Raw genomic sequence first — 27,188 nt, 5'->3', positions numbered from 1 at the left:
GGCCGAGGTAGGTATAGTTTTTTGTTTGCTCTTGGGCAACAGTGTCTAGATGGAATATGTATTTCTGGTCCTGGCAACTGGACCTTAATTTAAACACCATTATTTTTGTTTTACTGAAATTTACTGTCAAGGCCCAAGTCTTTCTTTTTTTAACCCCTTTTCTCCCCAATTTCGTGGTATCCAATTGGTAGTTAGTCTTTTCACATCGGGAGAGGCGGAGGTCGAGAGCCGTGCGTCATCCGAAACACAACCCAGCTTCTTGACACAACGGCCGCTTAAACCAGAAGCCAGCCGCACAAATGTGACAGAGGAAACACCTGGCAACTGTGTCAGCGTGCATTGCGCCCGGCCCGCCACAGGAGTCGGTAGTGCGCAATGGGGCAAGAACGTCCCTGCCGGCCAAACATCCCCTAACCCGGACGATGCTGGGCCAATTGTGCGCCGCCCAATGGGTCTCCTGGTCGTGGCCAACTGCGACAGAGCTTGGACTCTAACCAGGATCTCTAGTGGCACAGTTTATACCACTGCGCCACTCGGGAGGCCAGGGCCCAGGTCTGACAGGATCTGTGTAGAAGATCTACAGTGCCTTGAGAAAGTATTCGGCCCCCTTTAACTTTGCGACCTTCTGCCACATTTCAGGCTTCAAACATAAAGATATAAAACTGTATTTTTTTGTGAAGAATCAACAACAAGTGGGACACAATCATGAAGTGGAACGACATTTATTGGATATTTCAAACTCTTTTAACAAATCAAAAACTGAAAAATTGGGCGTGCAAAATTATTCAGCCCCTTTACTTTCAGTGCAGCAAACTCTCTCCAGAAGTTCAGTGAGGATCTCTGAATGATCCAATGTTGACCTAAATGACTAATGATGATAAATACAATCCACCTGTGTGTAATCAAGTCTCCGTATAAATGCACCTGCACTGTGATAGTCTCAGAGGTCCGTTAAAAGCACAGAGAGCATCATGAAGAACAAGGAACACACCAGGCAGGTCCGAGATACTGTTGTGAAGAAGTTTAAAGCCGGATTTGGATACAAAAAGATTTCCCAAGCTTTACACATCCCAAGGAGCACTGTGCAAGCGATAATATTGAAATGGAAGGAGTACCACTGCAAATCTACCAAGACCTGGCCGTCCCTCTAAACTTTCAGCTCATACAAGGAGAAGACTGATCAGAGATGCAGCCAAGAGGCCCATGATCACTCTGGATGAACTGCAGAGATCTACAGCTGAGGTGGGAGACTCTGTCCATAGGACAACAATCAGTCGTATATTGCACAAATCTGGCCTTTATGGAAGAGTGGCAAGAAGAAAGCCATTTCTTAAAGATATCCATAAAAAGTGTAGTTTAAAGTTTGCCACAAGCCACCTGGGAGACACACCAAACATGTGGAAGAAGGTGCTCTGGTCAGATGAAAACAAAATTGAACTTTTTGGCAACAATGCAAAACGTTATGTTTGGCGTAAAAGCAACACAGCTCATTACCCTGAACACACCATCCCCACTGTCAAACATGGTGGTGGCAGCATCATGGTTTGGGCCTGCTTTTCTTCAGCAGGGACAGGGAAGATGGTTAAAATTGATGGGAAGATGGATGGAGCCAAATACAGGACCATTCTGGAAGAAAACCTGATGGAGTCTGCAAAAGACCTGAGACTGGGACAGAGATTTGTCTTCCAACAAGACAATGATCCAAAACATAAAGCAAAATCTACAATGGAATGGTTCAAAAATAAACATATCCAGGTGTTAGAATGGCCAAGTCAAAGTCCAGACCTGAATTAAATCGAGAATCTGTGGAAAGAACTGAAAACTGCTGTTCACAAATGCTCTCCATCCAACCTCACTGAGCTCGAGCTGTTTTGCAAGGAGGAATGAGAAAAAATGTCAGTCTCTCGATGTGCAAAACTGATAGAGACATACCCCAAGCGACTTACAGCTGTACTCGCAGCAAAAGGTGGTGCTACAAAGTATTAACTTAAGGGGGCTGAATAATTTAGCACGCCCAATTTTTCAGTTTTTGATTTGTTAAAAAAGTTTGAAATATCCAATAAATGTCGTTCCACTTCATGATTGTGTCCCACTTGTTGTTGATTCTTCACAAAAAAAATTGTTTTATATCTTTATGTTTGAAGCCTGAAATGTGGCAAAAGGTCGCAAAGTTCAAGGGGGCCGAATACTTTCGCAAGGCACTGTAGGTACTGCTGTAGGTCCTCCTTGGCTGGGTACAGAAGGGTACCAGATCATCAGCAAATAGTAGACATTTCACTTCAGCTTCTAGGAGGTTGTCCGATTGACATTTTTAGATTTGATAGGGAAGCTGAAAGGTCAAATATACTGTTTAGGCTTTCTACTGCAGAGTTTACACCTTCACCATTACTCTATCAACTGTGTCTGCAGAGGTTTAGCATAGTTTCTCAGAAAGGCTGATGCTCATTCTGCTACCTCTCCATTTACAAAAGGATGTGAGACATGCCTTGGGGGTATTGTTGTTAGTCTCTGAGCCTTGTTTTTTAAAAGTTTGTGTGCATTAAAGAAAGCACCTGGCTGCGTTTAATGGAAGTTGTCTTAAACAGCAGGAAAAAAGGGGCCCCTTCTTTTTGTGTCAAAGATTTTGCAAGTGTTCTGTCTAAAGTGTGTGTGTGCATGTATTGGCATACATACAGTGGGGCAAAAAAGTATTGTCAGCCACCAATTGTGCAAGTTCTCCCACTTAAAGATGAGAGAGGCCTGTAAATTTTCATCATAGGTACACTTCAACTATGACAGACAAAATGAGAAAAAAATATCCAGAAAAGCACATTTGTAGGATTTTTAATTAATTAATTTGCAAATTATGGTGGAAAATAAGTATTTGGTCACCTACAAACAAGCAAGATTTCTGGCTCTCACAGGCCTGTAACTTCTTCTTTAAGAGGCTGCTCTGTCCTCCACTCGTTACCTGTATTAATGGCACCTGTTTGAACTTGTTATCAGTATAAAAGACACCTGTCCACAACCTCAAACAGTCACACTCCAAACTCCACTATGGCCAAGACCAAAGAGCTGTCAAAGGACACCAGAAACCAAATTGTAGACCTGCACCAGCCTGGGAAGACTGAATCTGCAATAGGTAATCAGCTTGGTTTGAAGAAATCAACTGTGGGAGCAATTATTAGGAAATGGAAGACATACAAGACCACTGATAATCTCCCTCGATCTGGGGCTCCACGCAAGATTTCACCCCGTGGGGTCAAAATGATCACAAGAACGATGAGCAAAAGTCCAAGAACCACACGGGGGGACCTAGTGAATGACCTGCAGAGAGCTGGGACCAAAGTAACAAAGCTTATCATCAGTAACACACTACGCCGCCAGGGACTCATATCCTGCAGTGCCAGACGTGTCCCCCTGCTTAAGACAGTACATGTCCAGGCCCGTCTGAAGTTTGCTAGAGAGCATTTGGATGATCCAGAAGAAGATTGGGAGAATGTCATATGGTCAGATGAAACCAAAATAGAACTTTTTGGTAAAAACTCAACTTGTCGTGTTTGGAGGACAAAGAATGCTGAGTTGCATCCAAAGAACACCGTACCTACTGTGAAGCATGGGGGTGGAAATATGTTTTTCTGCAAAGGGACCAGGACGACTGATCCGTGTAAAGGAAAGAATGAATGGGTCGTGAGATTTTGAGTGAAAACCTCCTTCCATCTGCAAGGGCATTGAAGATGAAACGTGGCTGGGTCTTTCAGCATAACAATGATCCCAAACACACCGCCCGGGCAACGAAGGAGTGGCTTCGTAAGAAGCATTTCAAGGTCCTGGAGTGGCCTAGCCAGTCTCCAGATCTCAACCCCATAGAATATCTTTGGAGGGAGTTGAAAGTCTGTGTTGCCCAGCAACAGCCCCAAAACATCACTGCTCTAGAGGAGATCTGCATGGAGGAATGGGCCAAAATACCAGCAACAGTGTGTGAAAACCTTGTGAAGACTTACAGAAAACGTTTGACCTCTGTCATTGCCAACAAAGGGTATATAACAAAGTATTGAGATAAACTTTTGTTCTTGACCAAATACTTATTTTCCACCATAATTTGCAAATTAATTCATTAAAAATCCTACAATGTGATTTTCTGGATTTTTTTTTCTCATTTTGTCTGTCATAGTTGAAGTGTACCTATGATGAAAATTACAGGCCTCTCTCATCTTTTTAAGTGGGAGAACTTGCACAATTGGTGGCTGACTAAATACTTGTTTGCCCCACTGTACATATAGCTGATGTGTGTAATTAATGTGAGTGATTTGGCTCAGTTGTAGGCCTACCCAGTAGCTGCAGACATAAATATTCTATTGAACTACAACTTACTTATGACAGAAGTCTTCCTGTAGGAGACAGAAAGAAAAAGGAGAGCTGTTGAGAATCAGACAGCAGCGCAGCTCTGCAGCAATTGCAAAATACTCCACACACTGGGGTTGGTAACAGTCAGCACTCGGAGATCTCTACACAAGACTACATCAGAGAAACTCATAACAGCTGCATGATTTTTATTTACAAGATGCAGTATGTACAAAAGTTCATAGAAGAAAAAAAAAACATTAATTGAAGACCAACAAACAAACAAATATTCAAATTCCACTGCATTGTAAATAAACATCATATGAATTTGATCAGAAATATTGGACAATAATTTATGTTCTGTATCTTGCTCAATATAAAACACTTGTTAGTGTTTAGTTAGCTTGCATAGAATATGGCTTTTTATACATATGGCTATGTTGTATAGGTACGTAATGGTTTCTTATGGCGATAATAGAACTCTGGTGTGCAGACAGTAAATTAAAAGGTTGTTATTCTATACATAATCTTGACTGCAGTTGTACATTCAGTGCAACAATTAAGTGTGCATGTCAGTCACTTGATTGACAAAGCTTACTGCATTAGAACAGCTAAAATGGACAGATTGAGAAGAAAAAGCCAACAAGTGCTCCAAACCATTTTGTGTGCGCCATTAGAGATCCACTTCAGTAACTTTAGCAACCGCTCTACAGTAGCATCCAGGCAGTCCACATAACAGGAGGCTCCAATGTAGGCCGTCATTGTAAATAAGAATTTGTTCTTAATTGACTTGCCTAGTTAAATAAAGGTTTAAAAAAAAAGACCCAGAAAGAACTAATAGGAGCCCACCTTTGGATGGTGGGCTCCTATTGGTTGGTGGAGGTGTGTGTAACCTCATCCCTATTTCCCCTTCATTCTCCATGTGAACTGCTCGTGTGGTTAATAACCTCACTTGTTTGCTTTCCAGAGCTGCCCTTTCTTCCTCCCCAGTAGGAGAGGCCAGAGTGGGGAAGGGACAAGTGTCCACCGGGGTTGAGCACTCCAGCTCCAGCCATTTGGAGAAAACAGATGAAGTGAAGTTGAGAAGTTCCTCTGGAGAGGAGGAGACAGAGGGAAGAACTGAAGGGTCAGGATCCTCAAATCTCTGTGAGAGAGGGATGTGATAAGGGAGGAGAGGAAAGGGGGATAAGGGAGGAGAGGAGTTGTTATTAAACAAACATACAGTGCAAGCACTGTCATTGATTGATAGCCAGTTCTCTGGGGAGTTAACCTCTGTGATATACATTGCATACATTATAGGTGACCTAAACAGGAAAATGATGCACCGGTCATTGCATAGTCAAGCAACATGGTCAGGAAAAAAAACAGGGATGCAAACTGGTGAGGGCCCAAAAAGGTGAAACTTTCCCCCCTCCCTGAAACATGCAAAAAAATCCCTGCTCGGGGGAAATGCAGGTTTTAACTAATTAAACAACAAATAATAAGATCTACATGATCAGTCACTGTGTGCAAAATAAAAAAAGTGGTTAAAGTGAACCTAACTCATAGCTAAAAAATGTAAAGCAAGAAATACAATGTTATTTACTTTACTGCAAATGACACTCAAGTCTTGAGGAAAAAAACAATATACTAATATTGCAATTAGCCATGACAGCCTTTATAATAGAATGCTTGTGACCACACACATCTAAATATTGCACTTGGGTAAAAAACAAACATATTTAGTACAAATAGAAAGAATCAAACAGGCATTCTATTTTTGCTCTATTATAGCGGCCACTATGGTAGACATTGATCCAGTGCACAAGGCTATATGTGTGCAAAAATAACGTTCACTGAGTAAAAAATTAAATAATCCCCACTCACTCACACGTGTTACTGATAAATTCAACACAACAAAAGCAATATCTTTGGGCTACACTGCACATTATTACACTGTACACTTTCTGCCTGAGTACATCTGTTCTTCAATGTGCCAGCAGAGCATGATACCTTTTGTTGGCATAATTGATCTCTTTCAGGCAGAGTACTACACCTGGCATAGCCCTTTTTATCCACTGGCGCCGGATTGAAAATGTGAGAAAGTGTGTGGTGTTCCATTCACCTCTATAGTGACATCCAGTTTAAACCAGGCCCAGCTTCAACTCCACCTAACTGCTTAATTAACAAGCAGCGCCTCATTTTCACCTAATTCTCCCATTCTGAAAATTAACCACATACTGTACTGTAGAGGGAAAATATTAGTTCACAGATAGTTCGTTTTCTAGTTAACGATAACGTTTCAAATTACCAGAGTCCAGTAAGCAACTAACGCTTTATAACTTGAGGAACGGCAATGAGTCGTATAAAGTTACCAGTTAATACTGGTAACTGGTTAGGTTACTAACGTTAGCTCATCTGATGTTGTAGTTGTCTGACTTCATTAGCCAGCTAATTTTCACACCATAAACTCAATTATTTGATCAGTTAAATTGGCTAATGTTGCTCAACATTTCCCTGGCTAGCTAACGGGTAATTCGATACAGCTAACGTTAGCAAGATACTAAAAATATTTGTTTCACCACACTTTCTCCCTCACCTCAAACTTTCCAAACACCAGTTGTTTTTCGGTTACAGCTCATGAAGTACACTTCATCACCTTCTCACCCCCGTCTCCGTGGTCAGGCTTCTCACCTACATGTCGTTATCGTTCAGGGGATGCGCTGCTGTAAATGAACTTGCAACCTAACCTGCCTTCCACTCTCTTTCCAGAGCGCGCTGTTGTTGTCTCTTCTCTCTTCAGTCGGGTGCTGCATTCTGTTGTTATGTGAACGGTTGGCTAAGGCTTGAAAAAACGTTATTCTCCCCGGTTTTAACCATTTTCTGTCTTTTTTTTTTTTACTACAACAACATGGCATCTTTATAGTGTTTTGTTGCATTTGCTAGGGCATAGTTGTTTTATGTTTTACATAACTTAGTCCAAAATGTTTAAGGCTGCTGTGTCCGTCTCTTTTGAGTACATGCTGCTACTTGTTCACCCCCACTGGCAACCTACAGTACACTATCTATCCAAAACAGTTCATATAGACTACTAGTCATAGCCTCGGAAAGTAGTTTGGAGAAGAAAGATTTTCCGGCAATACAGACGGCTATATTGTTTCGCTAATACAGGACCAATGCACGACTCTAGTGAAAAAGTTACATGGGGGGGGGGGGGGGGGGGGGGTTGCTGCACCCTCGGCCCTAAACCTCCCGCGGCTAGAGTATGTCCACGACATGGTAAAGTTATACCTACCCCTTTTGTCATATACCTGTCACCCAGGGCTTGTATAAGGTTGGAGATGAATTCGAAGCTTTGGTGCTCTGGCCACAGCTGGCTGCGGAGCTGGAGCCAGGAGTCAGAGAGAACAGTCGCAGCTCGGAACACACAACACTGGAGGGGCAGCCGAGGCAGAAGCAGGATTTTAGACACAGAGGTTACGCTGATGATTTGAATAGACGGAGCACCACACAGAGCTGATCATCATTGTGCTAATCAGAGGTTATTGATTATCCTGCCCAGTAACGCTGACAACAACACACATTTAGACTTTAGAGTACTGGAACCAGTGGAGGCTGCGGAGGGGAGGACGGCTCATAAAATGTTTGGAAGGGAGCGAATGGTTAATACCATTCCACAAACACCGCTCCAGCCATTACCACGAGCCGGTCCTCCCGCATTACTCAACAGAGAATCAGAATTAAGGATTTAATGATAGACATAGCAGATATTCTAAGTGTGACATGTTTGTATAAAACACGAGAATAAATCATTTATTAAAATGGTGTCATTTAATCAATAGATGGTGCCTCACCGGATCAGTGTTGCACAGCAGGTTGACATTGTAGTGGTGGGAAATCCAATAGTCTTTAGGGAACACCTTACGCTTGGAGGAAAAAACTGGTTCAGGAATCACAGTATTCACAAGAGTATCTATGCCAATAGACAACAAATCGAATTGATTAAAAAAATGTAACCACTAGGAAGTGAAAGCATATTTTTTTAAACCACTGTCATTACTCAGGGTGCATGCAGGTACAAAAAGATAGCCACAACGTTCAACTCACAAATCCAGCGTGGTCTGAGTTAAGGGTGGTTTGAAGATTATCGACAACCCCCCTCAAAAAGTAATCACATCCGCTACCTTGGAGTGTCAATATTGATAGCAACAGAAAAACTGTGAGAGATTGAAGTAAAGAGAGAGAGAGAGAGAGATGCAGCAGGTTAATGGATGGAAAATGTGTGTCCTGCCCATGTGGTTCCAGCCACATGCTTAATGAGAAACATCATGACTTCATGTTAACTTGTTGCTTTAATTAATAGTTTGAGCAAATTAACTACAAATCCAAATTACAGAACCACTATATGAATTACAGTACAATGGTAATGTTGTCAAATGAATTAAACAAATACAAATCCACAAATCAATCAATTAACTTTTGCATACTCTGAATTTATGTCATCACTGAATTTCTCTTACCTGATCGTAACATCCTTTTATCTTCATGAGAAAGGCCACTTCTCCATTTCTGTGTTTGAAAGCATGCAATACGCAGCTGAAATAAATCCTCTGGTCTGACTAGGCAGAGTTTCCTCAGCGGTTCCGTCAAGTGTGTGACACAGAGAGAGAGAGAGAGAGCTCTGAGTCTTTTCTTTTTCCTCTTCTGTTGAGACTCCAGCTTAGTTGACCCCTTTTTTAGAATTCCTCCTTTTGTCTCCCTGGTACTTTCCAAATCTCCACACCCCCTTCTCTCATTCAATCTGCACTGTGCTCTCACTTTGGATTTTCCCACCTCCCAGTTTGTCAAGCTGCAGCCTTTCCCTTTCTTTCTCCCTCCCTCTGTCTGTCTGTCTCTCTCTCTCTATCGCTCTCTCCCCTGTTGACCCAGTATATTACAGACCTCACTCTCTTCTCACCCTTTAAATGGCTAATGGACAGAGTGAGAGAAACAGACCCACTATCTCTCTCTCGCCCTCTGGGCAGTCTGTCTGTGTGAGCTCAGGCAGAGGCTAGCCTGAAAGTGAAAGTGCTTGATATCTGCTCCCTGTAATCTCTCAGCCCCTCCCACCACCAGTCATTTCACCTCCCTATTGACTGACCAAGCCCCCTCTCCCATGCAATTCAATTAAATTAAATTAAAGGGGATTTATTGGCATGGGAAACATCTGTTAACATTGCCAAAGCAAGTGAAATAGATAAACAAAGGTCAAATAAACAATACAAAATAAACAGTAAATATTACACTCACAAAAGTTCGTCTCTCTCCCTCACCCCCCACCCCCAATCCAAATGAGTCCTCAGAAGGCTTAAGTCATGCCATATGTTTTCAATCCCCCCTATGTGTGCCTGAGCGTGTGCCTGCTTCCTTGTCTCCAGTGAGCCAGTTAGTAATACTCACCTAATACTCACATGGAGTAAAACAAACATACAGTCAATAATACAGTATAAACAAGTCTATATACAATGTGAGCAAATGAGGTGAGAAGGGAGGTAAAGGCAAGGATCTCATAAATCAAGAATGATCTTGTATTTTTGGGTGGCTAAAAGGATTGCAACACTGACTGACATAAGCTGCAAGTCATTCAAGTGTGCAAAGTCAATAATAATCATGACGTGAAGCAGATGTTGCTTCTCAAAACAAAATAATACATTAATAACTAAAAAATGTCCATTGATTTGAAATGGAAAAGTTTAATATCCCACAGTTTGGAGACTTAGATACTTTCTCACATTTTGATAGCACTTTCATTTGTGGTACACTAGTTTATTATTTCAAGTGCTACTCAGATATTTTTGTTATGACAAACTACTATTGAGAAAGTGAGTGGGGATCAGAAGTAGATCAATTAGTACATTGTCATGTTCAGGTTTTACGTAGTCCTTGTTGTAGTACTACTTCTTGTATCAATTCCATTTTGAACATGGGCCAAGAGAAACAGTGAATGTTCTAGAGGTCCAAAGGGAAAAGGAAGACAGAGTTCTGCAGTCCAACAGACCAACATTCTTCAGCCTCCCAGAGGCACCATCACCTTGGTCCTCTGCATAGGGCAGTAGGATGATCCCTGATCTCAGGTCAGTTTAGCATATTCTTCATTTATGGTTCAGGTTAGGATGTGGTAAGGACAAGATGGTCCTAGATCTGTGTCTAAGAGCTTCTACCCAGAGTGTATATACAGTGTACTCCGTAATTATTGGATCAGTGAAGCATGTTTTCTTTTGGCTCTATACTCCAACACTTTGGATTTGAAATTATCCAATGACTATGAGGTTAAAGGCCAGCCCACTGGCCCGCAGACTGTCAGCTTTAACTTGTGGGTATTTTCCTCCATATCGGGTGAACTGTTTAGAAATTACAGCACTTTTTGTATATAGTCCCCCCATTTTAGGGGACCAAAAGTATTGGGACAAATTCCCTTATGTGTATTAAAGTAGTCAAAAGTTTAGTATTTGGTCCCATATTCTTTGCATTCAATGATTACAAGCTTGTGACTTAACGATCTTGTTGGATGCATTTGTGGTTTGTTTTGGTTGTGTTTCAGATTATTTTGTGCCCAATAGAAACGAATGGCAAATAATAATGTTGTCTCATTGAGTCACTTCCATTGTAAATAAGAATATAATATGTTTCTAAACACTTCTAAATTAATGTGGACGGATAATCCTGAATGAATTGTAAATAATGATGATTGAGGAAGTTAGACGCACAAATATCATACACCCCAAAAATGCTAACCTCCCATGTTATTGTAATGGTGAGAGGTTAGCATGTCTTGGGGGTATGATATAAAATGCTAACCTCTCATGTTATTGTAATGTTGAGAGGTTAGCATCTCTTGGGGGTATGATATAAAATGCTAACCTCCCATGTTATTGTAATGGTGAGAGGTTAGCATGTCTTGGGGGTATGATATAAAATGCTAACCTCTCATGTTATTGTAATGTTGAGAGGTTAGCATGTCTTGGGGGTATGATATAAAATGCTAACCTCCCATGTTATTGTAATGGTGAGAGGTTAGCATGTCTTGGGGGTATGATATTTCTGCGTCTGTAACTTTGCTTCATTGTCTACTTTACTATATTATATGACCTAACGTTCCACCAGTGGGCTGGCCTACAGTTTACAATATCAAATCAAACATCGACTGGGTCATGTGTAACCAACTGTATTTCTTTGTTCTGTGTTGAAAACACACTTTAAGTAGGTATGATTCACTGGTACATTCTATTTATAGATTTTTTAAAGCTCAAATTTCACCCACTCTTTCTAAAGAACTTTAATAAAAAATGTTTAACCTTTATTTAACTAGGCAAGTCAGTTAAGAACAAATTCTTATTTACAATGACGGCTTACCCCGGCCAAACTAGGACGACGCTGGGCCAATTGTGCGCCGCCCTATAGGACTCCCAATCATGGCCGGAGTGACGCCTCTTGCACTGAGATGCAGTGCAAGAGTAGAAGTATAACTACACACAAAAATGTATGTTATAATACTCCCTAATTTGCTCAATCATTATATACATACACAGTATAAAATTAAATAAACACAGGGCATGAACTTGAACAAAGCCTTGTGGTACTGGATTTTACAAGTCTGCAGACTTCAGCAAAAGCCTTCTGAAAGGGATCAAATAACTGCGAAAACACAAAAAGCTTTGCAGTTATTTAGTTTTAATAATGAGTTACTAGCTCGTTAGTGAAGAAGCCCCCTGCTGATGTGGTAGTATACAACACAATGATATGTTGAGGGACTGAGATCTCATTATGCAAGGGTTTTTACGTTGCGTGTCACCCGAAGACCTAGAACTGTTGTTTTACACCAATTGAGTTCTCTTGGCTGACAGCCACTCATTGTAAAAAAGCATGTGAGAGGGAACTGGCAAAGGACACACGTTTTTCCCCCTCCACTCTTTTTCTTCTCCCTTCTTTCTTAGATTTAATGATTCTCCACAAGATGGCGCCAGTTGGGAAAAAGGATGAATGCCACACCAATATTTCCAATATTTCAGTTCAATTTTATTTGAATATCTCTGTACAATGTGTTAACAAAACTATTGAAAGTTTTATAATAATTTAGACATAAAATTGTGGACAGTGTTCCTATAATAATTCCCATTTGATTACTAAAAAAAATATACGAATGACTTATTACGTTTTACGTAATGTATCTGAATTAATTATTAATTTAAAACCGACCCATGGAGTGGATTTTTGTTCTTTATGGTGAAGGATGGGTTTTAAATCAAGTCAGCACCTGGACACAAACCTATCCCTCAGTCAGTCTATCTGTCATTACTCACTCATTCACACTCGTTTTCTTTCCCTTTCTCTCTGTCTGTCCAAATACAGTAGTAGATACACGCAGAGGAGGCTGGTGGGAGGAGCTATAGCAAGGGCTCATTGTCATGGCTGGAAAGGTATAAATGGAACGGTGTCAAACACAAACATCTGGAAATCACATTTGACTCCGTTCCATTTAATCCATTCCAGCCATTACAATGAGCCCACCCTCCTATACCTCCTCCCACCAGCCTCCTATACTGAGATACAGTATATTTCACTCCAGCTGTATGTTCTCTCCCGCTACCTCCCATCTTCTCCTCCACTGCTCTCTCACTGGCTAAGGGGCCTCTCCCCTCCTCTGACAGCGGTCATCAGATGGCTCTTGTAGGTCTTGCTGAGTCCTGTCATCCAGAACTTGAGCAGCCTGACGTTGTCCTCCTCCCCAGGCCCCGTGGCACCCAGCAGGGCCAACACCTTCTGGGTGTCCTCCCTACCACGCCCATCTACCTTGGAGAACTTAAACAGCACCTTCACTTTACTAAGGAATTGAAGGGATAGAGAGGGGGGGGGGGGGGTTAAGGGGAGGAGTGGTATGGATAGAAGTGGGAGGGAGAGGAGTTATTGGAATTTCCCAATGATTCTGGACTACATTAAGCATTCCACATCATCCTGTACTGCACAGCCAATGTAACCAGGCTGGGGCTTTGGGGGGTTTCATAGGGGGACTTGTTTAACTCTTTAATGCCCCACTATCTACAGTTGCATACCTACATACCTCTGTTTAGAAAAAGCCAAAGAAATGAAACTTCAAAGTTGAGGGAAATTCCCTGCTTATCAGAGGGGTTGTTGTTACTCACTTCATCCACTCCTCCTTCAGACACAGCAGACAGTGAGAGACCACGTCCACTGACAGGTTCTCATTGGACAACGCAACCTCGATCTTATTCAACAACGTGGGACCTGAGAGAGGAGTGGGGGGGAAGAGGGAGAGAGAGAGGACGGGAGAGAAGGATAGAGAGTGATAGGGGTGACGAGAGATAGGGAGAGAGCAGGAGATGCAGGTCAATAGATTGAAACTGGAAATTTAATGGAGGAAAATTTCACACAACTAATTGTCTTTGACCTTTGCCATGATTGTTAACAACTAGAGGTGCCTTGAAGAAGACATGTATAATGTATACCTTCATGTTGATGATGTATATAGTATATTGTCTAGATGGGGTCTATCCTCACCTTTATCTGTAGGCTGTGAGTTGGTACTGCTGATGTTGAACTGATAGAGTGAGAGGATGTCTTCACCACAAGCAGCAGAGTACAGAGAGCCCCTCTCCAGACTGACCACATCCACCAACACTGAGAACTCTGGGAAGGGACACAGCAAGATGGACATATTTTATAGATATTTTAGGATTCAAAACCTTATGAAAAATTTTATTTGTTAATTGTTCTGTTCGCACTTATAACTAATATCATTATCATACAGTATTTTATTATTAGCATATTACTATCATATGTAATAGCGATTATAAGCAGACCTCCAAATAAAGCAGTAACCACAGTGATGTATTCTGGGTTTGTGTACCTGAGGAGCTGACGTGTGTGGGGATGGGCACGTCAGGGCTGAGGCCCAGGAAGTTACATCGGTATGCTTCCTCATACTGGGCGCTGTACGTCACAGAGCGGACACAGCCCACCGGGAGCAAGGCCTGATGGGATATATACCAAACCATGTGATTAGCGATGAATGTTAGGAGGAATATTCTTTAAAGGGGGATACGATGAGTAAACTTTTGATTGGCTGACCTTCAGCATGGTGAATGCTGAATGGATGAGCCCTGGGTCAGCCCCTCTCAATATGACCTGATTTCCCATGAGCACGTGCCATGCTAGCTGGCGGAAATCAGTGGTCCCGAGCACCTGCGTACCAATCAGATAACAGATATCATCACAAGGAAACAGACAAGAAATGCATTCACAAAATAAGACGATATTGGTTTCCCCTTTTAACCAATTGGCTCACAAAGTTTTTTTGTTTTTTTGAAACCAAGTGGTAAACATAAGTATGACGTATGATGTGTTAGAAATGAAAGTGTTCATAATGTGGTAGGGAGAAAGGCACACCAATGTTTACCTGTCTTAAATGTCTCAAGGACCTTAACTTTGGACCAGGATACCCCTCTGCTTTCCCCTCGTCAAACAAGAAGTCTCTGTACAGCTCGCTCTCCGATTGGTGGCACTGGGGTCTAGACCCGCCCCCTTCTGCTCCTTCCCAGCAACTCATTTCCTCCTCTTGCTCTGAGAAGACAACAGGACATTGTTAAAAAGACATACAAAACACCCAATATCGGGACTAATTCCTAGATATATACTGTATATATACTGTTATTTTATTGAAATTTATTTAGCCAGGATAGTAAACAAAGTACCAATTGCAACTATTTTCCAGATTGGAAGTATTTAAGTGTCATAGCGACTTGCAATATCAGAGCTGAACAGGGGGAGCAATGAAAAAAAAAATTGTCCCAAAAATGGTAATCAGAATGGAATGTGTGATATGGTTAAGTGTCACATCGTAGCTCTCTGTCCTCGTGGTCTAACCGTGTTAATCACACGTTTACTGTAGACACAGACTCCTGTTCCACTCTGGGCAAACACATGACTTCTCATGATAATGCTGTCAGGAACGCTTTACCCTGATATCAGATCACAATCTTTTTATTCACTTATTTTAACTTGAGCCATATGGGATAATATGTCTCTCTGACTAGTTTAAAACTGGTCTCATGGTGTCTCCCACCTCTAGAGTTATCCTGTCTGTCTGCATGTCTGTCTTTCTATGAACACCAGTGTGTACCTGTCTACCCGTTTAACATTCGGGCTACCTGTCTGTCTCTCTATGAGCACCAGCACACACCTGTCTGTCTCTCTATGAGCACCCATGTGTACCTGTCTGTCTCTCTATGAGCACCTGTGCGCACTTGTCTGTCTCTCTATAAGCACCCGTGCGCACCTGTCTGTTTCTCTATGAGCACCCATGTGTACCTGTCTGTCTCTCTATGAGCACCTGTGCGCACTTGTCTGTCTCTCTATGAGCATCTGTGCGCACTTGTCTGTCTCTCTATGAGCACCCATGTGTACCTGTCTGTCTCCCTATAAGCACCTGTCTGTCTCTCTATGAGCACCTGTCTGTCTCTCTATGAGCACCTGCGTGCACTTGTCTGTCTCTCTATGAGCACCCATGTGTACCTGTCTGTCTCTCTATAAGCACCTGCGCGCACTTGTCTGTCTCTCTATGAGCACCTGTCTGTCTCTCTATGAGCACCCATGTGTACCTGTCTGTCTCCCTATAAGCACCCGTGCGCACCCGTCTGTCTCTCTATGAGCACCTGTCTGTCTCTCTATGAGCACCCATGTGTACCTGTCTGTCTCCCTATAAGCACCTGTCTGTCTCTCTATGAGCACTTGTCTGTCTCTCTATGAGCACCTGCGCGCACTTGTCTGTCTCTCTATGAGCACCCATGTGTACCTGTCTGTCTCCCTATAAGCACCCGTGCGCACCCGTCTGTCTCTCTATGAGCACCTGTCTGTCTCTCTATGAGCACCCGTGCGCACCTGTCTGTCTCTCTATGAGCACCTGTGCGCACATGTCTGTCTCTCTATGAGCACATGTCTGTCTCTCTATGAGCACCTGTGCGTACCTGTCTGTCTCTCTATGAGCACCTGTGCGCACTTGTGTCTCGCTATGAGCACCTGTGCGCACTTGTCTGTCTCGCTATGAACACCTGTCTGTCTCTCTATGAGCACCTGTCTGTCTCTCTATGAGCACTAGTGCGTACCTGTCTGTCTCTCTATGAGCACCCGTGCGTACCAGTCTGTCTCTCTATGAGCACCCGTGCGTACCCGTCTGTCTCTCTATGAGCACCCGTCTGTCTCTCTATGAGCACCCGTGCGCACCTGTCTGTCTCTCTGAGCACCCGTGCGCACCTGTCTGTCTCTCTATGAGCACCCGTGCGCACCTGTCTGTCTCTCTATGAGCACCCGTGCGCACCTGTCTGTCTCTCTATGAGCACCCGTGCGCACCTGTCTGTCTCTCTATAAGAAGCAGTGTGTCCTCTGTGGGAGCTCCCTCCAACAGCTTCTCTGTCAGACGACTACCACAGGCCTTCAGTAACCTGCAGTAGAGGAGAAAACACGAGAGTGTATCAAACAACTGGGATAGACAGATAGAACCCTGCCCGACCACCCCTGATGTTGACTGTATGTCTGCTATTGTTTAGATTAGTGACCTTAGTGATTGTTAGCGACAGTTAGCCATCTCACCAGCTGAAGGAGGAGTGTAGGCTGGCCCAGAGGTTGGTGTGCTGGGTGAGGGAGGGCAGGGAGCGGGCTGCGTTACCACTCCTCTGGTGGGAGAAGACAGCAGGAGAGAACACGCTGTTCATCCTCACCGCCCTCGGAGGACACACACACTGCTCACTGTCAAACACCTGTAGAGGATAGGGGGAGAAATAAGAGGGAGAGAAGTCAAACATTGCCCGCCTTTTCTGTCTGGTAGTAAGAATTAGTGTTCATATTTATTTGTCTTATGTTTTATGTTCACTGTTCACGTTATGAATAGTAAGTGTGTTTTAATGTGTGTATATATCTATGTCCCATACATTTAACATGGTGTGTTAGTTTGTGTGTGTGTCCTTACCTTCAGTGCTGTGCTCTGTAGACTCTGTATCGTGAGTCTGAGGTGGAGCAGCAGGAAGGGCCAGGAGTTGATGAGGTAGATCCTGTCCATGGCTACCATGACGATACTGTACCACCGCTGAAAGCCCCGGGCCAGGCTGTCCTTGATGAAGAACGTGTGAGAGAACACAAAACCATGCTGCTCATCTCCAAAGAAGATAGGACCCTCACGACCTGGACACACCTAGAGAGGCATGGAGGGAGAGGCAGATGATACAGGGAGGGTACTGAGGGGATTACAGACATTAGGAACAGAGCAAATGGAATGGCATCAAACACCTGGAAATCATGTTTGATGTATTTGATACCATTCCACTGTTATGACATTGGCCTGGGGGTAGGTTTATGACAGTCATAAATACCTCTTTCCCCCTTTTTCCTCTCTCTACCCTACTGATGTTACATTTGCAAACCCCTTAGTTAACATAGAGATTCTGGGAACATCAGAAGGTGGGGGGAAATGAACTATATTCTGGTAATCCGACCACTTGAACATATGCGATGGTACTTAATGAATATGATGTCAGTTCGGTTGTCATCTGAGACATTCTCATCAATGATAAGATGACAAACTCTACAGTGGAAAGTCTACACATCAGAGTTATCGGATTCACATGGAATTGTTGTTCAATTCAAATGTTTGAATATGAAATTATTCGTGATGGGATGAAATGTGATTTTAGCTTCTAAAATGTGAGATTTGGGTTTTCATAAGATTGAGCAGAGCCCTATCAGTGGCCCGCCCCTGTGAAGGGACATGGGCTATAAAAAATTTCAAACACGCCCTCCTCTCCCTTCCTATATAGGCCCTTGACGACAATATAACCTCCTGTTCCGAGGACGACGGTCCGATGTCAGAATGGTTCAGATAATAACTACAGAACGAAGCCAACATCAGCGTGAGCTTTGGTTGCGAATGGTATGAACTTTTAACTCTTATTCACTACAGAAGTGATACATCCTAGTCGTTGAGTTAGCAATAGCCACTGCAAACGAGGGTTAGGAAGGAACAGACAGAGTATTCTGTCTATCACACAACGATGTTACTACAACGTATCCAACTGACAACCAGAGACATTCTTCAAAGGACAAAGGACTCGGTTGGGCAACACGGCCTTCCATCTACCACCAACCTGTCACGCCCTGACCTTAGTATTCTTTGTTTTCTTAATTGTTTTGGTTAGGTCAGGGTGTGACATGGGTGATGTATGTGTTTTTGTACTGTCTAGGGGTTTTGTAGGTTTATGGGGTTGTTTACCATCTAGGTGTTTATGTATGTCTATGGTTGCCTAGATTGGTTCTCAATCAGAGGCAACTGTTTATCGTTGTCTCTGATTGGGAACCATATTTAGGCCGCCATCTTCTTTGGGTATTTCGTGGGTTATTGTCTATGTCTAGTTGCCTGTGTCTGTCACGCCCTGGTCGAAGTATATTATGTTTGTCTTCATTTATTTGATCAGGCCAGGGTGTGACATGGGTTATTGTGGTGCGTTTTTGTCTTGGGGTTTTGTGGGGTGTCTAGCATAGTCTATGGCTGCCTGAGGCGGTTCTCAATCAGAGTCAGGTGATTATCGTTGTCTCTGATTGGGAACCATATTTAGGCAGCCATATTCTTTGAGTGTTTTGTGGGTGATTGTTCCTGTCTCTGTTATTGCACCAGTTTAGGCTGTTTCGGATTAATATTGACTGCTATTGATGTAAAATATGACAAGGTCTTTAAGAGTTTATTCGGAAGATAACAGCTCTATAAATATTATTTTTGTGGTGCCCGACTCTCCAGTTAATTACATTTACATGATTAGCTCAATCAGGTAATATTAATTACGGAAAAATTATTTTATAGAATAGCATGTCAGATCACTTAATCCGGCAGAGCCAAAGACATGACACCACTGACCCCGCTCCCATCATTACCACAAGCCCATTCTCCCCAATTAAGGTGCCACCAACCTCCTGTGATATCTATTTATCTATCAGGGGTCTCCAACAGGTAGATCACGCAGAAGCTATGAAAGTACATGCAATTTTCACGTGTTCGTCAGCAAACAAATCTCACAAGTAGACTCAGACACCACAAGCTCCCAGCTACTATCTAATCAATGCAACATGGACATTATCCCACCCCTGGTTAGCCACCAGGGCCTAAAGTCACGTTACCCTAAAGGTGCAGGTGAACATTTGTCTCATCTGTGATATTTTGGTTAAAAGAATGAAATTAAACAATATAATAACTTCTTACTAGTAATACATTTATTGTTTTACAAACATTAAAAAGCATGTGATCTGTTTGAGCGTTTTGTTGGTGTAATTTTAGCGGGAGAAAAATATTTTGTCTGGTAAAAATTCTGAGTGGTTGGTAGATTTTATAATGTGATAACCATCTCGTGGGTTGATAGAAACACTTCCCCCAAAACCTTCTCAATTAAATGTTAACTGCAAAGTAGGCTTGCCTGGCAGAAGTATATCATGAGTAAGTATATCATTTGTATCTATTATTTGGTTATTTGCAAACTTTGCCATGAAATGAGCAGCAGCGGCGCAGAACCATCGCTAGACCGGCACATTCCACACTCCCTAGATGCACGATTAAAAGGGCCAGAGGCGCAAGGTGGAACTACACTCCAAAATAATTAGTTTTTTTGTTTTCCTCCAGACCCCCCAAAAATGATCTTCTGCTGTGATTTAGGCATTAACATGGAGTCAGCACATCCATTCATTGTTTCTTTTCAGAGTGAAAATTCAAACTGAGAACATAATTTGGGAATATACAGTTGGAAGTCAGAAATTTACATAAACTGAGTTTAAATGTATTTGGCTGAGGTGTTCACAATTCCTGACATTAAATCCAGTAAAGCTTCCCTGTCTTCGGTCAGTTAGGATCACCACTTTATTTTAAGAATGTGAAATGCCAAAATAGAGATTTTTTTATTTCAGCTTTTATTTATTTCATCACATTCCCAGTGGGTCAGAAGTTTACAAACTCAATTAGTATTTGGTAGCATTGCCTTTAAATAGATTAACTTGGGTCAAATGTTTCGGGTAGACTTCCACAAGCTTCCCACAGTAAGTTGGGTGAATTTTGGCCCATTCCTCCTGACAGAGCTGGTGTAACTGAGTCAGGTTTGTAGGCCTCCTTGCTCGCACACGGTTTTTCAGTTCTGCCCACAAATCTTCTATAGGATTGAGGTCAGGGCTTTGTGATGGCCACTCCAATACCTTGACTTTGTTGTCCTTAAGCCATTTTGCCACAACTTTGGAAGTATGCTTGGGTTCATTGTCCATTTGGAAGACACATCTGCGACCAAGCTTAAACTTCTTGACTGACATCTTGAGATGTTGCTTCAATATATACACATAATTTTCCTACCTCATGATGCCACCTATTATGTGAAGTGCACCAGTCCCTCCTGCAGCAAAGCACCCAAACAACATGATGCCTCCACCCCTGTGCTTCACAGTTGAGATGGTGTTCTTCGGCATGCAAGCCTCCTCCTTTTTCCTCCAGACATAACAATGGTCATAATTGCCAAACAGTTATATTTTTGTTTCATCAGACCAGAGGACATTTCTCCAAAAAGTATGATCTTTGTCCCCATATGCAGTTGTAAACCGTAGTCTGGCTTTATGGCCGTTTTGGAGCAGTGGCTTCTTCCTTGCTGAGCGGCCTTTCAGGTTAGGTCGATATATGACTTGTTTTACTGTGAATATAGATACTTTTGTACCCGTTTCCTCCAGCATCTTTGCAAGGTCCTTTGCTGTTGTTCTGGGATTTATTTGCACTTTTCGCACCAAAGTACGTTCATCTCCAGGAGACAGAACGCATCTCCTTCCTGAGTGGTATGACTACTGCATGGTCCCATGGTGTTTATACTATTGTTTGTACAGATGAACATGGTAGCGTCAGGCGTTTGGAAATTGCTCCCAGGGATGAACCAGACTTGTGGAGGGCTTTTTTTTTCTGAGGTCTTGGCTGATTTCTTTTGATTTTCCCATGATGTCAAGCAAAGAGGCACTGAGTTTGAAGGTAGGCCTTGAAATACATCCACAGGTACACCTCCAATTGACTCTAATGATGTCAATTAGCCCATCAGAAGCTTCTAAAGCATTACATAATTTTCCAAGCTGTTTAATGGCACAGTCAACTTAGTGTATTTAAACTTCTGACCCACTGGAAATGTGATACAGTCAATTATAAGTGAAATAATCTGTCTGTAAACAATTGTTGGAAATGACTTGTGTCATGCAGAAAGTAGATGGCCTAACCGACTTGACAAAACTATAGTTTGTTAACAAGAAATTTGTGGAGTGGTTGAAAAACAAGTTTTAATGACTCCAACCTAAGTGTATGTAAACTTCCGACTTCAACTCTATTTAAAATATTTGATAGGGCCCCTCTTAGAATTGTTTAACCATTATTTTACCAGGTATATTGACAGAACAGTGCACTACTTGCTATTGTACACTAAGGACCCGGGGAAGAGTTGCAGAGGAGAGAATAATGTGCCTATTTGAAAGCTTGAACAAAAACTTAGTAGCTTGCTATTTTTTTTTTTTAAGTAGCTCTCACGCTAGAAAAGGTTGGAGACCCCTGATATATATTGTTCCATACACTAGATAGCTGCAGTGAAATATATTGTTTTATAGGGTCAACCATAGTACAGCCATAGTACAGCACCCCGAGTGAAAATTAGGGTTTAATGCCTTGCTCAAGGGCATATTGACAGATTTTTCACCTTGTCGGCTTGGGTATTGGACCCAGCAACCTTGTCGTTACTGGCCTAATGCTCGAACCGCCAGGTTACCTGCCACCCTTAACTAAAGGCTTATGTATTGACAAACAGTTATGAGTCTTAATGCAAGAAAAATGGCAACACACACAGGTGGTTACCTCACAGCTGAGGCTGCGTACGCAAGCCTGGCGGACCACACTGAAGAGCTGGGGTTGTCTGGGTTGTTGGTGGCTGAGGAACCGGATGCCTGTCTCACTGTCCACACTGACGAAGCCAGGGTGAGACGCTGGAAGAGACCGGCAGCCCTGACAAAGAGATGGAGAGAGACAGGGAGTGAATGAGAGAGTGAGTGAGTGAGTAAGAGAGAGGGGAAGAGAGGGAGAGAACGAGATGGCCAGAAAGAATAGTTATTAGACAAAACAAATTAGTCAATGTCATTTCTATTCTGTCCTTTCAGCCCTTCACTCATCTCACACACACATCTCCCACTCACATCGCACATGTCTCCTCTCTGTGTAGCTGAGCTGTTTGCCCTCATGGTGAGTCCCTCCCCCTCTCTGTCCGACTCTCTGTCCCCGGGTATGGGGGCGCCAGCCTGGGAGGGTGTGGGGGACGGGGGGTGCAGAGCCTCAGTGCAGAACAGGGTCCGGGGGCCATGGAGCTCACAGAAATGACAGAGAGCTACCAGAGCATTCATCTGAAGGGGGAGAGAACAGGGCCGGCCCTCCCGTTAGGCAGGATCAGGCGGCCGCCTACAGTGGCAGATTGACGAGGGCGGCATTTTCCAAGCTAAACTGACCAAGATGTACCAACAACACATAAAACGTCACATAATTCTGCCCAAAATGAATGACAATTTCTCTCACCCTTTGGCACATGGGCTATTCAGTTGAATGCCGATGCCGCCATGTGATAAGCAGTGCTCACTTTGTCAAAAGCAGGGAAGCTAAATATTTTTCTTGTCTCTCCAGGGTGCTGTTGGAGAGACGGGTGCTGTTGGCACTCCACCAACATTCAGTCAAAAACATAATCTAGCATAAATCATGTAGCCTATAGAAAAGGTAGAAAGAGTATATGGCATTTTCAGTAGAATACAGGAAATTATAACAAACTATTGTCAATTTATAAACGGCCTAGAATATAAAATATTATAGCATCAATTGTTTTGAGGATTTGAATGATTATTTAAACGAAGAGAAGAAAGCCTGTTCTCGTCACTGAGGTACATAGACCTAGACCTACATTTCCCACAAGCCCCCTCAGTACAAACATATTTACGGTTGCTTCAGACAGAATCTGTGATATATCTGTTTATAAGTCAGAGGGTGTCAGAGGGTGTACATTCAGGTAACTAACAACAATAATGTATCATAATGCATATATTATACAGTACTACATGATCGTTTTATTCACGTTTAACATGTTGGTTGCATTGTATAACTTGTTATCTTGACTCTTGGGTGTGTTGTAGCTACATCCTCATTAGGGCAGGCTACCTCTCAGTTCTCCTTAGCTTAGGTAGCTACTATAGCTACATTGCACAACTTACTTCTAAATATATAGCTACTATATTTACAAAATCTATTATTGCTTAATTTATTGATTTATTAACTGGTTGTGCTTGTATTGCCATGTTAACAGTGAGAATCAGAGTTAACACTTTTGTATAATAATCGTTTACACCCACAGGTTGATTGACTATGGCGTCAGAGGATACAGGTGTGCCTTTGGACTCAGCTGAGAACCTGGAGGACAGGAGAGCACAGGAGCATAGAGCTACAGAGGGGCCAAAGACAGAGGTCCCAGCCAGTCCCAGCCAAGATGAACCTCAGGTGACGGCAGGTAATGTTTTGTCATTCAGTTGGATTCTGTGTGAACTGCTGGTACGTGTAGACATATGAGATGTAGGCCTAACTAGGGCATATACGCTTCTTTAGAGCCAGAGCAGAAATGACAGTGAAAGAGAACGTTCATATTTTGATAATTACACAACACTGAAGTTTATCAAGGTATGATCAAATTATGAAGGACCGTTTTTAATATCGAGGTACAGAGGAAGTTGGATGTTCACCAGTGGAGGCTGGTGGGAGAAACTATATGAGGACGGGCTCATTGTAATGGCTTCAATGGAATACATGGAACGGAGTCAAACGTGGTTTTCATATGTACGATGTGCTTGATATCGTTCCAGCCTTTTCAATGTGACCATCCTCCTATAGCTCCTCCCACCAGCCTCCACTAGTGTTCACCCCATCCTCATTTTCTCTGAAGGAAGTCTGGGTTTGCCTGAGTAATGATATGTTCCACAGAAATTCCACACTGCTTGTATCTTAGCTACACTCGCAATAACATCTGCTAACCATGTGTATGTGACCAATACAATTTGATTTGATTTGTGTTGTTAGGTTCTAATTCTCAGAGTAAATAACTCAATGTGCCTTTACACACAAGTAATACTGCCGATGTGTGTCATATACGGTGTAACATTCATGTTGGGAAATCAGTGACAGCTAATACGTTGGGAGATTTATGAATGGAAATGCAATAATGCACTTGTCAAACTCGTTCCAGGAAGAACAAGTGTCTGCAGGTTTTCACTTCTCCCTTGTTGATGAATTAAGGTAAGAAATTAGTAAGAAACTCCCCCTCACCCTGTTGTCTAGGTATTAATTGAAAGGAAAAACCAAGAACCAGCAGACACTAGGTCCTCCATGGATTGAGTTTGACACCCCTGACATAATGAGTCCTGGTTGTCCTAATCAGAAGTTGCACAAAAACGGGCTCATTAAATCTTCAACTAGGACATCATTCAAGGTGTACCGGTATGTGATTTAGATTAGATATCACTCCCATCAGTTTTCAGAAATATAATTGTATTAAGAGTTTTCATTGGTAGTTATATAGTTTTATTGGGCCTATGATTTGAATTGATTCCCCTCACATAGGGAAGAGCAGGAAGCCACTGTTGGCGTTGAGGTTATCTGAATCATCATACAGCCCCCTGCCTGAGGGGAGACTCATGTAGACCACATCCACCTGCAGCTCCTAGAGTCACTGAATTTACCACAAATCTACCATTTCCACCGTCCTTAATTATGTGTGCATAATTAAACAAGATTCTCTTGTCATTCTTGTATATGTAAACCCCAATGTCTCCTGGGCTAGGGGCATCACTGGCAGTGAATCTGATTTAGTTGACTTTTATCACTTATATCTGCATCAGAGCAGAAACTGAAACAGGAATATATCAACAATTTCCATCAGCACTCAGTAACATTAGCTGGCCCAGAATGTACTCTCATGTCCATACATGTAGGTAGTTGTAGCTTTTACCTGTAAGTGAGTTGTAGGCCTTTCTGATTTTTTGGGGAAGACTTTACTGTAGACCAGTGGGATGTCAGCATTAAAGGGTCCTATCCTCCCAGAGTCAGTCAAAGCAGCATAGAATGCCACTTTTTTGCCTGTCTGTGAATACAGTTTAATGTATGTTATTTCACATTATATGATATAGTATACACAGCAATCCTTCACCTGTGAAGATAATGTCAATGTGGCGCAGTGACTACATTTGTGTGTTTTCTAACCTGCATTCTCCTTCTTCAGCTCCTCCACCTCTCTCACTGGCACTCAGTCTGGCCTCCTGGGCTAGAGAGACATTTCAGAACAAATAAATAAATAAATAAATACAAATTCTATATTATCTTTTCAGCTCTTTAATATTTATTTTGGAGACTGCAATAACATACAGAACAATATGCTATTTTGTTCATTGTCTGTTCAATTTAAATATTAGCTAATCAATTGTTTTACCTGCATTGGCTCCACCTTGTTCTTGTCCAGTTCAGTCTTAGTGACTCAGCTCCACTCTCTGGTTCACCACCTCTCCTTTCAGCTCCTTCACCTGGCTGTCACTAGCTGTCACTCTGGCCCCCATGTTCTTCAGCTCCACTCTCTGTTCCACCACCATGTTCCTCAGCTCCATTCTCTGTTCCACCACCATGTTCCTCAGCTGCATTGCTGATTCAACTTGTTAGCCAGGGTTCGTGCAGATAAAGAATTTACAACTTTCAGGTGAGACTGAATTAAGATGGCGATTAATATTGACTGCTATTGATGTAAAATATTACTAGGTCTTTAAGAGTTTATTCGGAAGATAACAGCTCTATAAATATTATTTTTGTGGTGCCCTCTCACTGGCACTCAGTCTGGCCTCCTGGGCTAGAGAGACATTTCAGAACAAATATGAACTCTTCAATGATCTACTGGGGGAAATGAATAATCCTACCTACTGTAAACAAATGATTCATCTGTCATCATTAAGCTCTTTCAATACTGTACCTGAGTTCTCACTCTCACTCTCTGTCCCTGGCCTGCATGGCTGACAGTTCTGCTGCTTGGCCTGGAATTAGAAAGAACAAAAACAGAGAACATATTTTGAGAGCTGTACATCCTTAAACTGTTAGAATGATAAATAAATACAAATTCTATATTATCTTTTCAGCTCTTTAATATTTATTTTGGAGACTGCAATAACATACAGAACAATATGCTATTTTGTTCATTGTCTGTTCAATTTAAATATTAGCTAATCAATTGTTTTACCTGCATTGGCTCCACCTTGTTCTTGTCCAGTTCAGTCTTAGTGACTCAGCTCCACTCTCTGGTTCACCACCTCTCCTTTCAGCTCCTTCACCTGGCTGTCACTAGCTGTCACTCTGGCCCCCATGTTCTTCAGCTCCACTCTCTGTTCCACCACCATGTTCCTCAGCTCCATTCTCTGTTCCACCACCATGTTCCTCAGCTCCACTTTCTGTTCCACCATCATGTTCCTCAGCTCCACTCTCTGTTCCACCACCATCTCTCTCAGCTCCTTCAGTTCAGTAAAGACTTGGTCAGGTTGGCTGGTCTGGCAGGTTGCGTGTCCGGGGCTCATTTCGGGGTCATCGTGGCCTTGTTGAGTGATGTCATTCTCCCCGACTGCTCCAATCTCTCCATGAGCCCATGAACTAATCTAGTCTACTGGGCTCAGCGACCCCCCCCCCCCTTCTTTTGAGTATGTACACACTGGTCTTGGTGGACCAATACATGGGAATTTAAAAT

The 27,188-nt window shown here is 42.5% G+C and overlaps 2 protein-coding genes across 4 annotated transcripts; both read right to left on the bottom strand.

The window, feature by feature from the left end:
* Nucleotides 1-4,515: 4,515 nt before the first annotated feature.
* LOC109885335 (uncharacterized) lies at nucleotides 4,516-9,370 on the bottom strand. Of its 3 annotated transcripts, XM_020477185.2 has the most exons (6): nucleotides 8,823-9,369; nucleotides 8,410-8,519; nucleotides 8,157-8,228; nucleotides 7,598-7,735; nucleotides 5,206-5,467; nucleotides 4,516-5,167 (listed from the first exon to the last, which is right to left on the bottom strand). In XM_020477185.2, exons 1-6 carry the CDS (start codon nucleotides 8,833-8,835, stop codon nucleotides 5,118-5,120), a joined length of 645 nt encoding a protein of 214 aa, XP_020332774.1. In that variant the 5' UTR covers nucleotides 8,836-9,369; the 3' UTR covers nucleotides 4,516-5,117. The 3 variants fall into 3 exon arrangements, with proteins under 3 accessions (XP_020332774.1, XP_020332773.1, XP_031643147.1); XM_020477184.2 differs by having other exon boundaries at nucleotides 4,516-5,467; XM_031787287.1 differs by lacking the exon at nucleotides 8,410-8,519 and having other exon boundaries at nucleotides 4,516-5,467; nucleotides 8,823-9,370.
* A 3,173-nt stretch (nucleotides 9,371-12,543) lies between these two features.
* Nucleotides 12,544-27,106, bottom strand: LOC109885329 (folliculin-like). The gene is made up of 16 exons (XM_031787286.1): nucleotides 26,691-27,106; nucleotides 26,427-26,487; nucleotides 25,899-26,114; nucleotides 25,673-25,733; nucleotides 25,422-25,553; nucleotides 22,582-22,785; nucleotides 22,247-22,393; nucleotides 17,321-17,542; nucleotides 16,945-17,111; nucleotides 16,705-16,796; nucleotides 14,756-14,919; nucleotides 14,428-14,541; nucleotides 14,207-14,330; nucleotides 13,858-13,986; nucleotides 13,482-13,584; nucleotides 12,544-13,162 (listed from the first exon to the last, which is right to left on the bottom strand). The coding sequence occupies exons 4-16, from the start codon at nucleotides 25,676-25,678 to the stop codon at nucleotides 12,955-12,957; spliced, it is 1,812 nt and encodes a 603-aa protein (XP_031643146.1). The 5' UTR covers nucleotides 25,679-25,733; nucleotides 25,899-26,114; nucleotides 26,427-26,487; nucleotides 26,691-27,106; the 3' UTR covers nucleotides 12,544-12,954.
* Between the last annotated feature and the right edge of the window lie 82 nt (nucleotides 27,107-27,188).

Source organism: Oncorhynchus kisutch, linkage group LG13 (genome assembly GCF_002021735.2).
Source record: "Oncorhynchus kisutch isolate 150728-3 linkage group LG13, Okis_V2, whole genome shotgun sequence".
NCBI classification, from domain to species: domain Eukaryota; kingdom Metazoa; phylum Chordata; class Actinopteri; order Salmoniformes; family Salmonidae; genus Oncorhynchus; species Oncorhynchus kisutch.
The sequence above is the reverse complement of the archived record's forward strand: the minus strand, read 5'-3'. Positions and strand labels throughout refer to the sequence as shown.

Bases quoted from the DNA above. Each gene is read 5' to 3' on its own strand.
- LOC109885329 (XM_031787286.1), bottom strand. The intron at 13,585-13,857 runs GTGAGGATAGAC...CTCCTCTCTCAG, and splicing joins CTCACAGCCTACAGATAAAG to GTCCCACGTTGTTGAATAAG. The intron at 13,163-13,481 runs GTGAGTAACAAC...TCAATTCCTTAG, and splicing joins CTGAAGGAGGAGTGGATGAA to TAAAGTGAAGGTGCTGTTTA.
- LOC109885335 (XM_020477184.2), bottom strand. The intron at 8,229-8,409 runs GTGAGTTGAACG...TTTTCCTCCAAG, and splicing joins ACTCAGACCACGCTGGATTT to CGTAAGGTGTTCCCTAAAGA. The intron at 7,736-8,156 runs GTGAGGCACCAT...CTGCCCCTCCAG, and splicing joins TGCTGTGCAACACTGATCCG to TGTTGTGTGTTCCGAGCTGC.